The sequence below is a fragment of the Phyllostomus discolor genome, chromosome 8 (assembly GCF_004126475.2).
Source record: "Phyllostomus discolor isolate MPI-MPIP mPhyDis1 chromosome 8, mPhyDis1.pri.v3, whole genome shotgun sequence".
Taxonomy (NCBI): domain Eukaryota; kingdom Metazoa; phylum Chordata; class Mammalia; order Chiroptera; family Phyllostomidae; genus Phyllostomus; species Phyllostomus discolor.
Window position 1 is genome coordinate 81,349,376 of NC_040910.2, and position 17,456 is coordinate 81,366,831.

The following is a 17,456-nucleotide window of genomic DNA, read 5'->3' on the forward strand; positions in this document are numbered from 1 at the left end:
ACTTTAAATACACTCAAACATGTTTTATTCTCCATTAACATGGATGTCAAAACAGTTGGTTTTTACAGCTTTAAAGCTAATAAATATAACATTAGAACAGATTATATGTTAATCATCAGAATTTTAAGGTTCAGGGGCAAATACTACTAATTCATAGAAGGCAACAGCTTGCAGTAATGAGTCATACAGCTCTTCTATCCTGTAGTGCTCCGTAGACGAGAACATCTGCCGGTAGTGGACTATCTTGTCTGACGGGAAGAACACCCGGGGCTCTTCCTTCAGCACAGAGTCCAAGAGGAACTGCTTCACTAGCTCTTTTCCACTAGTCCGAGTGTCACCGACCATCAGTTCAAAGTGCTTCCCCACTGCACTGCGGTTCATGCTCAGGACCTGATGCTGGCCGCCCTGGGCAAAAGTTGTGTTCAATAGGGCATACAGCATGGCTTCCATGATATGCAAATGCAACAGTACAGGAAACAGGGTTGAGTTCTGAATTGAAAGTCCTGTTTTTTCCAGGACATAGAAGTCAGCTTTAGGAATCTTTGAAATGACTGAAGAAATCTTTAAAAAACAAAAAAGTGAGTAGAAATAACTCATTAAGTTGTATTATTTAGGTCCCCTCTCTGTCCCACTTCTATTTTATTTATTTATTTATTTATTTAAATTTAATCTTTATTGTATTTTCCTATATTACCTTAGTCCCCTTATATCCCTCCACCACTCTATTTTAAAAATAAAATTTTAGAACTTACATAACTTATATAACTTACAGAACTTATACTGCTATTGACAATTTTGAAGTAACTGAAAACATTTATGGGGGAGTCAGGACAGCCACATTCTGGCTGTGGTTCTATCAGACACAAGATGAGCTAAGGCAAACCTTAACTTCTAAAATCTATGTTGACTTTAAAATTAGACAAGTCAAAACTTTATTAGCCTTTCAAGAACTTCTACAGTAGAGCATAGGGTTAGAATTATTAGCCCAAAACCAATCACTTTTACAATGGCCTGATCACACTACAGGCTTGATCGGACCGGTTTTCACAGGTATCAACATGATAATTACTGCCCACCTCCCAAGTTTCAAAGACTCCAGACAACAAATAATAGCATTTATAAAATAAACTTAATGAATATAGTGATGAAATTCTATAATATTTGGAATAGTATACTTTACCATTGTGTTTTTTAGTATCTGCTTTTTGCTATATAGGTATTTCTTGAAATAAATGATTCCATTTTTAAAAACTCATTGGTGATGGGAAACATAATTGGAATGGGTGAGTGATAAAGACCAAAACAAAATCCCTTCTTCCTGTTTTATTACATTCCTTTTAGGAGCAGTAGATTCAACTATACAAGGACTTTTAGCATGTAGGGATTGGAATGTATAACTGCCTTACCTCTTCTAAATAGACAGATGATATGTACGTTCCTTTCATCAACTGGAAGTATTCACTTTGCTGCCAGTCCAGTACTGCCAGTTTACGATCAAGGTGAGCCCAGGCAATTCTTCGAGTACCAAAAACAATGGATACGATACTATTTACTGCCTGAAACAAAAAGGCTGGCTTAATTACAAGTGTAAACATTTAACATACAAAATTTAAACTTCAAAATTAGAAAGCCAAAGAGTTTATGTAACAAATGGATTCACAGCTTATGAATTGAGAATTGTTAAAGAAATGTAGGAGTTTGTATAAAAGGTAGCCAATAGCCGTCAGTTCTCAGCACCTAGCTCAAGGTGGGCATTCAAATGTTGCAGAGGACTGTGCCACACACTGGGCAACCCAGGAACATAACCATACATTGTAAGAAATGCCACAACCCAACACTCGTGCCGTAGAGGGAAAAAAAAGTGGTCAGGGAAGACTCACCGGAGGACTAGGAGACTAACAGTGAACAGAAAGTCCCTTCACCCAGATGTCTGCGTAGTCTGACGCCTCGCACTCAGGCAGTGGACTAAAGAGTGCACGTGGGAAAAGGGCAGAGGGGTCCCCAGATTTCTGCAAACAGTGACTTGCAATTTACATTTCGGAAACATCATGGACAGCTGTGTGGAAGACGGACCAGAGGAGCCTAGGCTAGGGGTAGGGATTTGTGTTGGTTCCCTGTTTTATGACAAAATAGTAAGAATCTAAGACAGTGAGGGCAAGAAACAGGTCAGCGATAATGGGAGTCGAGTTCCTGTGTGAGATGATCAAAATGCCTAGGATAACTCCAGTTTCATTTCAGTGACTGTCTGGCATCATTAATCAAGATCACAGGAGGCAGGTCAGCTTGAGAAGGTTGATGAGACAAGTTTTTTGGTGTATGGAGTTCAGGTTGCCTTCTAAGGGCAGATTTGTAATAGATAACTGGACATAGGGATTTTGCTCTGGGCCATGGCTGCAGACAAGAGTACTGTGGCATCACCTCACTCCACTGTGGCTCATTAGTTTTATGAACAAGTAAATTAACATGCTCTGTAGATACAGAGGCAGAGAAGCAGGAACATTTCATGACTGTGTACTCCTCTCTTTCACTGCTCAGGAATGGATAAGCATCCACTAAAGGTAGAATAGTTTGGCTGCCCAGACATCTACAAAATACAGGCCCCCTTTGGTTCTCAAGCTTTTGTGTGCATAAGAATTACTGAACCAAGTTGCCCACAGTACTTCATGGGCAACAGAATTTTTCCAAGGGCTTTCTTTACTGCATGGTTTTCTCTGTACAAACTGACTTTAGAACCTAGCCCTCTAAATGCTGCTGGACGCTTATGCAATTCCATGATAATGTGGGTATAAGCAATAGTTTTCGCCATAAACTTGAATGAAAATCTAAACCCTAAAAAAGTTGGTTCAATTATGCTCCAGACAAACTGCAGTGGTTCTGTCAGGAGGTCATGGATAGCGTGGGTGAACCCTGCAAGTCCTCTGAAAGTGTCTGCAGCATTCCAGTTATAGCTCTGCTTTTTTTTTTCCCTGAAAAGAGGATCCAAGGCTTTCATCAGGTTTCAAAAACTATCCATAATCCTCCCCAAAACTGAGCATACTGGTCCACAAAAATTGTGCTTATTGTTATAGGATAAGAATATTTTATCAATTAAATTTACATGTTACATAATATGTAATTATATCTCAATAAAGCTGGGGGAAATATTTTATCAAGTATCGCAACACAGAACCTAAGTTCCTCCAAGGTTTAACATTTGATGTACCAAGTAATTCTAATACTTATGTTTAAGACAACACTGAGGACTTCCGACAAGATGGAGGAATAGGTGGACGCACCATACCTCCTCACACAACCAAGATTAGAACAACAACAATTTACAGTCAGAATAACACCCAGAACTGTCAGAGGATTTATCTGAATGGAAGTCGGACAGCCAAGAAGTTGAAGTAGACCCGTACATCCAGACTGGTAGGAGACGACGAGCCAGGCGGGCGCGGGTCGGAGGCATGCGGAGGCCAGGGAAAACTTGGCGTGAAATCGGCGCGACAGCCATCTGGCACGCAACGCAAGATCGCAGCGGTGATCCCTGAGTACGCAAGCTGCGGCTGGCGGACCCAGTGAGGCGGCGATTGTGGACCAGGGCAGAGCTCGCAGCCCAGGGTCCCAGAGAAGGGACTGAGATCCCAGGAGAATGGAACTACCGCCATTGTTTCCTCCTGTCCCCACTCCCGCCCCCACATATAACGTCACAATCTAGCGACTGGGGTGCCCAGCCCTGGTGAATACCTAAGGCTCCGCCCCCAACCATAACAAGAGCGACCAGACGGGGAAAAAAAAAAAAAAAGAGAGCAATGGCTCAAATAGAAGAACAAATCAGTGCCCCAGAACTCATCCTTTTGAGCAACCAAGAAATAGCTAACCTATCAGATGCACAGTTCAAAACACTGGTGATCAGGAAGCTCACGGAATTGGTTGATTTTGGCCGCAAATTAGATGAAAAGATGCAGGTTACCATAAAAGAGATGCAGGAAGATACGCAGAGGAGAGCCAATAGTGAAGGAAAGGAAACTGAGTCTCAAAACAATACAGTGGACCAGAAGGAAGATAGAATCAACCAAGCAGGAAAGCATGATGAAATAAGAATTCAAAAAAATAAGGAGAAGCTTAAGAGCATCCAGGACATCTTTAAACATTCCAACATCCAAATTATAGGGGTACCAGAAGGGGAAGGGGAAAAGCAACAGATTGAGCACGTATTTGAACAAATAATAAAGGAGAACTTCCCCAATCTGGCAAAAGAAATAGTCTTCCAAGAAATCTAGGAAGCTCAGAGAGCCCCAAAGAAGTTGGACCCAAGAAGAAACACACCAAGGCACATCATAATTACATTAGCCAAGGTAAAAACGAAGGAGAGAATCCTAGAAGCAGCAAGAGATAAGGGGACAGTTACCTACAAAGGAGTTCCCATCAGACTGTCAGCTGATTTCTCAAAAGAGACCTTACAGGCAAGAAGGGGCTGGAAAGAAATATTCCAAGTCATGAAAGACAAGGACCTACATCCCAGATTGCTCTATCCAGCAAAGCTTTCATTTAGAATGGAAGGGCAGATAAAGTGCTTCTCAGATAAGGTCAAGTTAAAGAAGTTCATCATCACCAAGCCCTATTTTATGAAATGCTAAAGGGACTTATCTAAGAAAAGAAGATACAGAAAAAACATGTATAGTAAAAGGACAACAAACTCACAATTATTAACAACCACACCTAAAGCAAAACCAAAAGAAATTAAGCAAACAACTAGAACGGGAACAGAACCACAGAAATGGAGGTCACATGGAGGGTTAGCAACAGGGGGGTGGGAGGAGGAGAGAGGGGGAAAAGGTATAGAGAATAAGTAGCATAGACAGTAGGTTGAAAATAGATAGGGGGAGGGTAAGGATAGTATGGGAAATGTAGAAGCTAAAGAACTCATAAGTATGACACATGGACATGAACTAAAGGGGGGGAATGTGGGTAGGAGAGGGAGTACAGGGTGGAGGGGAGGGGGGGGGAAATGGGACAACTGTAATAGCATAATCAATAAAATATATTTTTTAAAAAAAGACAACACTGAAAAAGATTTGCTTTTCGAATGCTTTGTAATGCAGTAAGGGGGAAAGAAAACTTTAAATCCTTCTGGAAAGACTGGTATAATGTCCTAAAACCACTCATTGGCCAAAGCCTACCTCTGCGTCTTAATTTCTCATTGCTCCCAACATGACTGTCCCCTGCAGCCTGATCACCCCTCAACATTCCTTTTCAATAAATCTTGCACAGACCTGCTTCTCTACATCAATTTTTTCTTCCTAGAATGCCCTCCGCTCCCAGCTAGCTCATTTTCTCCCTCAGAGATCCAGGGTGAGGTTTTTCAGTAAACTTTCCCCAACAGTCACATTCCACAGTTCTTTGAGTTGCCAATTTACTATCTGTACATTTCATTCTTTCTTATTGATCACATACTACTTTGTACATAATAAGTTATCTATTAACATATGTATTTCTGGTCCCACCAACTCAACTATAGCTGCCTGAAGAATCCCGTCTTGGTGCCCAGAATAGCACTTTGCCAAGTATGTTCTCAAATATTTAGGCAGTATAACATGTTAGAAAAAGGGTATATACCTTAAGTCTCTCTCTTTCTATCTCTGGTTTGATAAGCTTTTTCAATAGCCGGTTTTCGTGTGACTTTCTTTTTCTCGCTCCAGTCTCGGGACAAAGGATGGAGTTACAAACTTGGACGGCAGTTTTATACTGGAACAAGGGCACATTCGTTAAACTCTCCAAATTCTGAAATGGCCCGTACTTTTCTCTGTGCTCTACAATATTGATGGACTTTCTTCCACGAAGCAATTTGAAAGCTTCAAGTTCTTTATTAGATGCTGTATTCAACACATGCAAGATGGAAGCCTGCTGTTCCGAAGAGAAGAGCTTGTCAAGTGCATTTGCAGACTCCTTTGTATTTTTGTCACACACAGCAATGTTGGGAATAATTTTCTTGGGTGCAGTGGATTTTTTCCGACAGGAATTATGTAGGGCCTGGAACAAGGATGACCTTAATGATACTGGAAAAAATCTCCACTTCCCTAGAAGGAAAATATAGCAAAATGTAAGCTGGGATGCTTCCTTAGTGCTAGTTGCAGCTAGACCAGAACCTTTGCAGAGTGACATAGACTCTCCCACAATTCATGAACTAGTAGACCATGTTAAGTTTTACTGAAGAATCGTTAAAGTTGTTTTAAAAGCATATCTCTATATAACTAGATAATAGGAGGTTTTGTTTTTTATTCACAAGAGATGTCTTCTAATTTCTGTGGGTATGTCCTAAGTTTTACTATGTAGAAATGTTACTTTATGAGGGGGGACCTCCCCTCAAAACACAGAATTATCTTCTGGTGGGTGGGCCCCTTGTGGTGCAGGCTTCCCCAGCTAGGTGAATGTTCTAGGAACCTATCTGTATCTGTACAACCTGGTGGTGTGAAGGGCTGTGTTCAGCTGCAGTGAATTTTTTTTGAAAACTAACGAGTTTGCCCATTTCATGATGGGTGATTTACAAGCGCACCTGCCTGCACCCTCACACTGCGCTGAGTGTTCAGTTTTTGGCCAAAAATGGCTTGACCTCATTACCCTGCCCTCGCTATTTACCCTATCTCACCCCAAACAACTTGTTTTTGCTGCCGCAGATGAAAAATAATCCTCAGAGGGAAACATTTTTGCTCAAGTTAAAGAGGTGAAACAAGAAACAGCAGAAACACTTAAAAGGCATCAAATCTACAAGTTCAAAACTTTTTGAACAGTGAGGGGAAAAAAGTCTCAATAGGTGTATTGCATCAAATGGAGAGTCCCTTGAAGGTAACTGAAGTTTAAACATGTAAGAATAAATGCACAAGTTTTTATAAATAAATTATGTGTTTTTTGGGAGGTACCCCCTCATGTGCCCACCAAGAGGCATGGATTTAAAATAACAATTTCTTGTGTAATATAAATTTTTCTAGTAGCCACAGTAATAAAAAGAAACAAACGAAAACCAATTTTGCCCTAGCCTGGTAGTTCAGTTGCCAGAGGAGTCTCCCATACTCCAAGGTTGCAGTTTGATCCAGGGTCAGGGCATATGGAAGAATCAACCAATAAATGCAAAAATACGTGGAACAACAAATCGATGTTTCTCTATATCCTTTCTCTAAGAAAATCAGTAAATAAAAATAAAACAATACTTTCAACTGCATAACACTCTTGGCATTTTTAACTTTAGAGGGATCTTTGTAATTAATATCTCTTGAGGAAATTTATTTTCGCCTGTTTCTTACCCGGTGGAATCAAACACAACTAAATTTTATAAGTTTATTATAAATGTTTTAGCTGAGTGGTAAATTTAAGAGCAGTTTTTCTTTCTCCTGTACACTTTTCAAGATTTCTAACACGACTATGTTTCTGCAACCAGAGGGAAACCTATATAAGAAACAACTTTGTAAAAGCAGTGGGAAGCCCCTCTGACAACGCGGCCAGGGGTAAGCAAGCGGCCGTTGGAAGCTGAACCCTCCGCCCGCCAACCAGCCCCGGACGCAGCCGCTCGCAGACTCTTAGTGCAGAGGAGCACCCTCTCTCCAGGCTGAGGGACCGAACCGTCAGCTCAGCTGGGACCCCTAGAGGGAGACCTGGACATGGGGCCTGAGAGAGGAAACACTCCAGGACCAAGGCAGACGGGAAATTAACCCAGTATTCCAGGCACCCTACCTGCAGCCACGAGAACCCTAGAGACGTTCATTTTCCAAGTCAAATTAGTTAGGTCCCCACAGTCCCAGCTTCCCCCACTGACTTCCGGTTCCTGCGTGCTTCGCCCACAAGTACCCGGCCTTTCGGCGGAAAGACTCCTGCCCGAGCGGCGTTCCGAGGGTTCTCGTGGTGCGTACCCCTGAGCGCCCGGCCGGCCGCGGCTGCGTGCGGGCGTCAGGACCCGCGCCAGCTGAGCCTCTGTGCGGGAATCCCGCGTCTGGGTCCGCAGACTCGTTCCACTGCCCCGCGGAAACGTTCTCGCCCAGACAGAGGCTGAGTCGAATCTCGGGGATTTTACCCTGTAGTTAGCAAGGTTCCTCCTGGATCTATTCAAGACACAAAGATTGATGAGCTCCTATTTGGGGCCCTGTCTGGGGCGCACAGAGCTGAGTTTGGTGGGGAAGCTTAGACTTTTAACGAATAATCGTGATACCAGTTAGAACGAAATAACCGGGAGAGATGCCAGGTGCGTCAGGAGCTCAGCAGGGAAACGGCGTGCAGCCAGAGGGTCAGAGAAAGGCGAAAATAGGAGAAGGTGGCGTTGGTACTGGACCTTGACAGTCGCAGCATTGTTCCGTGAGGAAGGGGACGGCAGAGGTGAGGCTGGCGCCAAATTTCATTTGGCCTTGAATGCAGGATGGACCGCCACCAGGTGGCCGGAAGCTTCTGAGGTTTTTGTGGAGACTGGCTGGAGGTGTGTTTCTAGAAAACTGGCCCTACAGAGAAGTGTGGGCCTGGATCAGAGATGAAGAGGCTGGGAGCAAGGAGAGGAGCTGGGAAGCTAGTGTACCGTACCAAGGGACAGGCGACCCTAGGGAACTGAACTTGGGAGGTGTACGGGTAATAGAAAAAAATCTTTCTACAAAATGGAAACATTATAGCTAGTTTTGTGAAAAACAGGGAAGTCAGGAAGAAGGTGGCTTTTGGACGGAAAGATGGTGGGTTTGTGTTTTTATGAGATGGCAATGCCTGGTATATTGTCCAGGAGGCAGTGGAGATTTAAGGGATTGTAAATATTCATAAGAATTACTTGTGGGAAATCTATGAATAAAGCCAATTTTGGAGAACTGCGGAATCTAACAAGAAATAAAGCCAACTTTTGGAACAAATCCTCCAAATCAATAGAAAACATTTTTCTTCCTTTTAACTCCAGGGTTTATACCACTCAATGAGGTGTTACGAGTTGAACTGTCTCCCTCAAAAAAGATATGCGGAAGTCCTAGTCCTCTGTACCTCAGAATATGACCTCCTTTGGAAATAAGGTCATTGCAAGTGTAATTAGTTAAAATGAAAAATGAGGTCACACCAGAGTGGGGGTGTGGGGCTGGCTAACTCATATGACTGATGTCCCTCTAAGAATGCCCTGTGGAGGTGGAGGCAGAGAGTGAAGTGATGCACCTACAGACCAAGGAAGGCCAAGGGTCTCAAGCTAGGTGGGAGGCCTGGAACAGACTCACTCTCAGAAGGGACCAGCCCTACTGACACCTTGACTTCATATTTCCAACCACCGGAACCGTGAGAAAATAAATTTCTATTATTTCAATCCACCAAGTTTGTGGCAATTTGTTATAGCAGCCCCAGGAAACAAATACAGGAGGCCATAAGGAGCCCTGGTGATTGATGCTGTCAGAGACGGTAGGGCCCAACCAATCACCTGCTGCCTGCACAGCTTTAGACAGTTTCTCATCCTCATGGAGCCTCAGCTTCCTCATTTGTGAAATGGAGATAATGGTACCTGCCTCACATTTCTGTTAAGAGTATTTCTTGTTAGGAACTGGATGCAGAGAACCAGGCCTGTAGTTAAGGGTTCAATAAATGTTGCTTCCTCCTGAAAGCATTACATTGTTTGGGAGCCAATGATTAATGAGTTTGAGGGGAAACCCCCTCATTCCTCAGAGCACTCATTCATTCAGACTTTGACCAGCGGCTGAAAGGAGTAGGGAAAGAAGCACCCACTGTGCATGACTCACTGTAAGTCAGAATCAGTGCTTGGAAAATGAAAGTCGTCATCTTCCCCAGCTACCAGCTCCTTCTCACTTCCCTGGTTTTCTTGCCCAGATGCAGATGTCCTTGGGTCCTCCCACTCCTTTTGTCATTAAGTCCAGTTGTGTTTTTCAAAGTTTTTTGGCATGACCTAGGACACATAGATGTACATGTGAAACAATGGCTTCATTGAAAAACACTTATGTCTTTACATGTGATGCACCTTGCTATTTTATATTTCCTAATTTAAAAAAAAATCCACAGATCCGTTTTTGAACCTGCAAGACGCCAGGTGGAGGTGTCCAGTAGACAGAGGTGTACGTCCAAAGCTAAGGGAGACCACTGTGCTGGGGTATAATTTGGACGCCATCAGCACACAGAGATGGCATTTTTGTCCCATGGAAATGCTCGGAGTGAGCCACGGAGAGGGCTAGTATGGAAAGAGCACAGTGAGTGAAGGAGAGAACTCAGAGCAGTAGTATTGGGGGTGAGTAGAGGATTCTGATTTCACACTCTCACCTCTTGTGCTTGCTACCTGCTGGTCCTTCACTCTCAGATGCTCTCTCCCCAAAATGGTCTGAATTCTGCTCACCTTTTAAGTGCCAGCAAGGTACCCTCTGTCCGGCCCCGAGAAGCCTCCCTGACTCCAAAGCCAGAAGCTTCCCCCATTTCTCAAAATTACTTCACTCCCATCTCCCTCGTAATACATATTGTCTGGAACTATAGGGTTTTTTGTTTTGTTTTGCTTTGTTTACATGTCTTTGTTTCCTTACTTGACTCTGTGCATTTTTCCCAAGGTGCTTTGGAAGTTACCAACTAAAATGTACAAAAAATCCATTCCTGGTGTCTCCACATCCCTCCTGCAGACAGAGGAGCTCAGTGGCTGTGCCCCAACTCTGGAACCGGTCTATCCTGTGTTTTAATCCCATGCCCAGCCTCAGCACACTAACAGTGTGAACTGGGGCAAGTGATATCACGTCTCCGAGCCTCTCCACAAGTGCATGCGGGACACAGGCCAAAGTTATGTCCCCTACAATTCCCAGCACATTGCCTGGCACGTAGGGGATTCATTAAGTGTTTGTTGAAAAAATTAATGAATGATCCCATGTATAATATCTAAAAGGTTAATTTCAGGGAAAATATTAAAAATTCATTCTCTATAACTTTATGGCCTTGACATAGGCAAACATTTCTAAGACTTGACATAAAAGCACAAGTTATAAAGGAAAAAACAGATACATTGGACCTCATTCAAATTAAGAACATATGTTCACTATGTAAAAAAATAATAATAATATGAATGGAGCCACTTTAAAATGGAGCCAGAGCAGCCATTGCAGAGGAACTGCAAGTCCCTGGTCTGCACGTCCTAGTCCTCAAAGCTCTGGAATGTTAAAACAGGGCAAAATAACTTTGGACTGGGCCTACAGCAATATCGTATCCCAAAGCACTGTTTGCAAAGATAACAAGAAAGCAGATATTGTGACAAGACCGATGACTGAAAATTTAAGGCATTGTTTAGAATTAGTGTGCCTAAGCTTATCTTCCCCTCTAGAAATGACTTCCTTCCACTGATATAATCTTGCCCCTTCCCTTTCTCATAAACAACCCTTGCCTCTGTCTCCTAATCAGAACACTACATGGGCTTCAGAATAGCTATTCTTTTGGGATCTCAAATAAATGCTGGTTGCCTCTCACTTTGGCCTTTTATTTTCAGGTTAACAGTTTAAAGGTGCCAGTGAAAGGGCAAGCTACAGAGTGAAAGGAGATATTTACAGTATGTATAACTAACAAAGAACTTGTATCCAGAACATGTGTATAAAAAATGCCTACAAATGAATAGGAAAAAGGCAGGCAAACTGCTGAAAAAAAAATAGGCAGAAGATTTGAATAGGTACTTCACCCAAAAGAGGGTATTCAAATGATCAATTAGATGAAAGGGTGTTCACCTGTATTAGTCACCAGGGAGCTGCAAATTAAAACCCATACTGTGACACCACAGCACACCCATGAGAACAGCTCAAGTGCTAAGATAACACTGAGGCTGTGGGCTGTGCCTTGGGGCTGAGGCGAGGTGGGATCGGCAGGAACCTCCGAGGCCTAAGGACAGCCAGGCAGTAGAGAGGTGCTTCTTGGAAAAACTATCAAAGCTCCCTGAACGGTGGGGCCCAGAGCTGACGGCAGACAGTGTCAACCGCTGACAACATTGCACGGGCCTATAAACTCGTGCAGCAACTCCACATCCAAGCTGGGGTCCAGCATACAGCAAATGAAGGTCTCCAAAGCCTCGTTGGAACTCATGAGTTACTGTGAGCAGCTTGCTGGGGACCAAGACAGGCTAGGGAGCCAGGACGAGCAGTGGAGGGAAACAGAGACAGATCGTTAAACAAGAGTTTGCAGCCATCTAGTAATTCCTATCCTCCCTAAACCCAAGACACTGAAGAGTAAGTGATTTGCACTTACCCCAACCACTCGGGTTACCCCAACCCGAGGGTAAATAGCTTCAATCACCCTACCCAGGGAGGTAGAGAGCAGAAATCCAGTTAGTGCCGCTTGCCAACCACACCCAAGGACAAAAGAAGTTAAGGGAATAAATCTCATTTTGGCTCATCAGCACAAAGCTGATGAATAAACCATTGAGATCCTCCCCTAAACTCTTAGCCTTTAAAACCCCTGAAAAGAAAGGTCCTGGGGCGCTCTCCCCCTCCCGGGAGTACAGGAGTACACCGGTGCCCTCTCCTTCCCCACAGACACACATCTCCTAAACCCTAGGGGATCCCCAGAGGCTTGCAGCCAGGGGCAATGGGCAGCCGGCAGCTTGCCCTGGGCTAACCCCCGAGTCTGTCTGTCCCCAAGGAACCCTTTTGTCTGACTTCTTAGCCAAAGCAGTCCAGCCCAGGCTCATTTCTAATCTCTTCCTTATTTCACTGTCCCTAGTTTTAATAAACTTACCCTTAAAGTCACCTGGACTCATGTTGTGACATCTTCCCTACACAAAGTCAAGAATCCACACACTACCGCCTGACCCTAGGCACACCCACTCAGGGCCAGGCCCCCTGCCCAGTAGCAGAACAACCCCCTGCTGGTCAACGTCTCAGCCTCTGAGAACTGAAGCCTTGTGTCATTCTACAAAAATAAATACAGTGAAGCGCAAAAGGTAATACCCATAGATGAATACATCCAGGTATCGGCAAGGATGTGAAACTCTCACACATGCTGATGGAAGTGATACAGAGAAATCGGATCGGATCACTGGGGAGGAGTAGAAAGGGGCTATAGGAGGAGGTTGCCCAAGGCAATGGTAAATAACCTAGGACGGGATTGGCTGAGAAGCTGAATGCCTCCAGAGCACGTGGAGTTATGGACGAGAAGATTGGAAATAAAAGAAGCACTCTCGGGCTCTCTGCCTGGTCCTGGCTCTCTGGCTCTTCTTCCTCAAGGATGCCTGGATGATGGTGCAGCAGCTGCCTGTGTTTCCCAGTGGACAGTATTTTGGATGGGAAGGAGCTACAGGCACAGCCTAGGATCCGGCTGGCCTGGCAGGTTTACTCTTTGGGTGTTGTAGGAGACTGCCAATCTTCCAAAATTGTGTAGCTTTTGTATCTTAGATTGTGTTAGTCTGTGAACTAGCCCTATAGAAATAAGACAATTAACAGGGGGAATGATAGGAGAACTCAGATGTTGAAGAGGTTGACCTTAATTGCTAGGCCTAAGTGACTAATTCATGTGGAAAGCTGTTATTCCAAAATTGTGAAGCTTTTGAATAAAGACTCCTTTCCTTTATCACCAAACCTTTACCTCTGGAGTTTTGCCTAGAGGGTGGTGACGAGCAGTGGGACCCCAATTGCTGTTTGGTAACAGAAGCGTGGATTGGGAGAATCACTTTGGAAAACCATTTTGGCAGAATCTACTAACACTGACAGTATGTGTGGCTTAGGACCCAGAAACCCCACCCCTAGGTATACATTCAACAGAATACAAACATGTGCACCAAGAAACTTGTGATAGGTTGAACTGTGTATGTAAACTTGCCCATATTTGACAATTACTCATTTACAAAGATTGCAATTTCACGTGGTAAGCCCAGTACTAGAATGTTCACAGCAACACTATTTGTATGAGTCAAAACCTTGAATATCTCAAATGTCAAAAGATTTGTTTTGCCCTGGCTGGTGTGACTCTGTGGATTGAGCACCAGCCTGCAAACCAGGGGGTCGTTGGTTCCATTCCCAGTCAGGTCACATGCCAGATCCCTAGTAGGGAGTGCATGAGAGGCACCCACACATCATGTTTCTCTCCCTCTCTTTCTCCTTCCCTTCCCCTCATTCTCTAAAAATAAATAAACAAAATCTTAAAAAACAAAACTAAACACAAAAAAGAAATGTCAAAAGATTACACATATATTGAGTAAACTTCAACTATACCCAGCAGCGCGGATGAATTTCACACACGTAATGGTAAGAGAAGCCATATACTTATATAAAGTACAAAAAGAGACAACCTAATTTTTATCTCCATAAATTGTTTTCCCTTTGGGGTCTCGTGACTGAACAGGGACTGGGAGCCTTTTGAATGCTGATTGATGCCCTTTTTTTATGAGCCCTGGATGCTGGTTAAACATGTGTATGCACTTTGTAAAATTTCATCAAATTGTATGCTAACACTGCATTTTTCTTTGTATTTGTCATATTTCACTATAAGTGTACTTAAACAATGAATTGTCCAAGTCACTTGAATTAGATATGCATCTACCATATAAAGCTGGAATAGTTACCGAGGTCATCTACGCTGTTTAGTCCTCAGTCATCGTCTGCTCAACGGCCCCGCGGAAGGGCTGCTGCCCGCCCTCGGGGCGGGGAGCACATTGCTCTTGATTGCCCCTCGGAACCAGGGATTCTTTGTGGGGGAAAGAAAACTGGTCCTACTAATCTTAGTCTGGGAGAAGTTTTGGACTTTTGCTTTTATGTTAAATTTCATTATTATTTTTTCCTTCCCCACCCCAGCCCTCCTCCTTCACAGTGACTGAACTGTCCTCAAGAATCCTGACTTCTGCCCGGAACCGAGTGGCTCATTTGGTTGGGCATCGCCTGCAAAGCGAAAGGTCACTGGTTGGATTCCCAGCCAGGGCACATGCCTGGGTTGTCAGGGCATCTGTGATCAACAATTCTTCCCTCTCTTTCTCCCTCCCTTCCTCTCTCTAAAAAATAAATAAATAAACCCTTTAAAAAAAAAAGGAATCCTGACCTCTGCTTGTTGGGTGTCAGTGGGCTCAGGGTCTGTGACCCATTACTGTCCCCCAGCTCTGCTCTGCACCGAGGGCCTCAGCTTCTCATCTGTCAAATGAGAGCGTTGATAGTCCCTGGTCTCCAGGGATGTTGATAAGGTGAGGCATAGAAAGGCCCTTGGACTATTATTTTTTTAAGATTTTACTTATTTTTAGATAGAGGGGAAGGGAGGAGAAAGAAAAGGAGAAAAACATCAATGTGAGAGCAGTCAGTTGCCTCTCGCATGCCCTCAACCTGGCATGTACCCTGACTGGGGATTGAACCAGTGACCTTTCCATTGGTGGAATGATGCCAAACCCACTGAGCCGCACCAGTCAGGGCAGGCCCTCAAAGTATTATGTGTGCTTTTAAATTAATAATAACAACAAAGTCTTATGTATCTCGGTGCCTGGTTACTGTTCCAATCATCTTTGTGTTAACTCATTTAATTCTCAGAAAACCTCTCCATTAATTCCATTGTACAGATGGAGAAATGGAGGTCCAGATTTTTTTTCAGTATTGCACAATTAAAATTGTTAGGTAAATGATCACAATAAAAAAAGAGTATTCATAATCTGAGACCCAGAATCAGAATACTTGGGCTCATACTTCAACACTGTTACATATTATGTATGTGTCTCAGTTTCTTTCTACAAGAACAGTTTTCTCTTTGGCAAAATAAAGCTCGGAGTATTATTCTCATAAGGTTGTTGTGAAAATGAAATTTATAAATAATAAGTAAAGCAAAAATTTTATACACTGAGAGATATTAATTGGGCAGGTGATTATATAGATTGAGATGATGTGTGATTTTCTAAAAAACAGCCTCAAGAAGAAAAGACCTAGGTGCTTTACAAAATAATCCTTGATGTGATTAATTTAGGTACAACTAAAGGAGATAGAAGTTTTGGGGTTTTTCTGAACCCAGTTTTAAAACCAGCTCAGCAGGGGAGCACCCCAGTGTTCCAATCAGATTTCCCAACAGCTGTCACCCTCGTCCTTCCCATGCAGCTGTGACTGAACCGCTGTGCCTGACTTTCTCAGGACGCCAGCTAGTGACGTGAACGTAAGTACGTCGTCACGTTGTGTTCATTCACAACGTGGTGTTTACTCACTTCTTTTAGGGTTCTGCAGATTTCAGGACTGGACCTTTCAGCTCTCTAGGTCTCTGTCGGGTTGTGCAGTTTTCTTCAGAATGCACACTCCCGGAAGCCGGGCTGCCTGTGTCATGAGGCTCTCGGCTCCTCAGTACAACTGACATCTTTTCGTATTGTGGCAAAATTCATATAACACAAAATTTGCCATTTTAGCCATCTTTGAACATACAATTCAGTAGCATTTAGTAATTGACAATGTGCGGTGATCAGCACTCTCTAGTTCCAGAGCCTTTCAGCACCCTGGAAGGAAACAGTGCCCATTTAGCGGTCACCCTCCGGCTTCCCTCCCCCTATTGCCCCCCCCACCCCCACCCCAGCAACCACTAATCTGCTTCCCATCTCTGTCTGCGGAATGCACTATCCTGGGCACGTCACATACATGAATGAAACAACATTTTTTCAGGCCCAGTACTTGCTAGGCACCAAGGGTACAAAGATGAATGTGACAATCTGCTCTTAATGAGATCACTGCCAAATGGGACAAAACATATATATACACATATGTATATGTATATATATGAAGCAATCACAGTACAATGCAATGATTATTGTAGTAGAAATAGGAACATTGCAAGAGCATAAATGAGGACAATAAGGGCAAGCTGTAAGAAGTACCATTTAAATCCTGGACACAGACGGGAGTTTGATAGACCAATAGGAGCTGGGCAGGAGGGGGTGGGAGCTGGAGTAGGACAGCTATGCTCGGAGGAGGTGGACAAAGCACACCCAAAGCACGTTACCATCCCAGGGCCTTTGCACTTGCTGTTCCCTTTTCCTGGAAGTCTGTTCTTTCAGCTAAGTGCCTGGTTGGGTGGAACTCTTCCTTCAGATCTTTGCTTCAGTGTGTGTGTCCGGGGGTGGGGAGTGGAAATTTCTGTTTTTCCGCTTAGTTCTTCTGGCTGGTCAAATAATTAAAACAACATAGGACAGATCAATAGGAGAAAATAACCTAATTTAATTATATGTGAATGTGCAGGGGCTCCATAAGAGTATGGGGCCCAGGGACAAACTGGGCAGCTAAGGTTTATATGCCGTCTTGAGCTAAGGAAGAAGGGGTGGAGTGGTATGGGACTTCAAAGGGGAGGAAGGCAATTCACATGGGAATAGAAAGCAAATGCTTAGTAAACAGATGTGTGCTGGGCCATCCTTAACAACAGGACTCCAAGAGGACTTTGGTCTAATGGGACTTGCCAGGTTCCTCCCTGTTGATCACTCCTGGTTCATATTACACCACAGTTACCTGTGATAATAGCTCTTTTCCTGGAGCAGGGCCTCTAGGGTTTTTTTTAGGCAGCTGCAGAAAGGT

General features: G+C 43.7%; 1 protein-coding gene across 2 annotated transcripts; it reads right to left on the minus strand.

Moving 5' to 3' along the window:
• On the minus strand, positions 1-9,798 carry TEFM (transcription elongation factor, mitochondrial). Of its 2 annotated transcripts, none has more exons than XM_036033392.1 (4): positions 9,717-9,798; positions 5,599-6,059; positions 1,407-1,556; positions 1-561 (listed from the first exon to the last, which is right to left on the minus strand). In XM_036033392.1, the coding sequence occupies exons 1-4, from the start codon at positions 9,754-9,756 to the stop codon at positions 124-126; spliced, it is 1,089 nt and encodes a 362-aa protein (XP_035889285.1). In that variant the 5' UTR covers positions 9,757-9,798; the 3' UTR covers positions 1-123. The 2 variants fall into 2 exon arrangements, with proteins under 2 accessions (XP_035889285.1, XP_035889286.1); XM_036033393.1 differs by lacking the exon at positions 9,717-9,798 and adding an exon at positions 7,708-8,062.
• Positions 9,799-17,456: the final 7,658 nt, after the last annotated feature.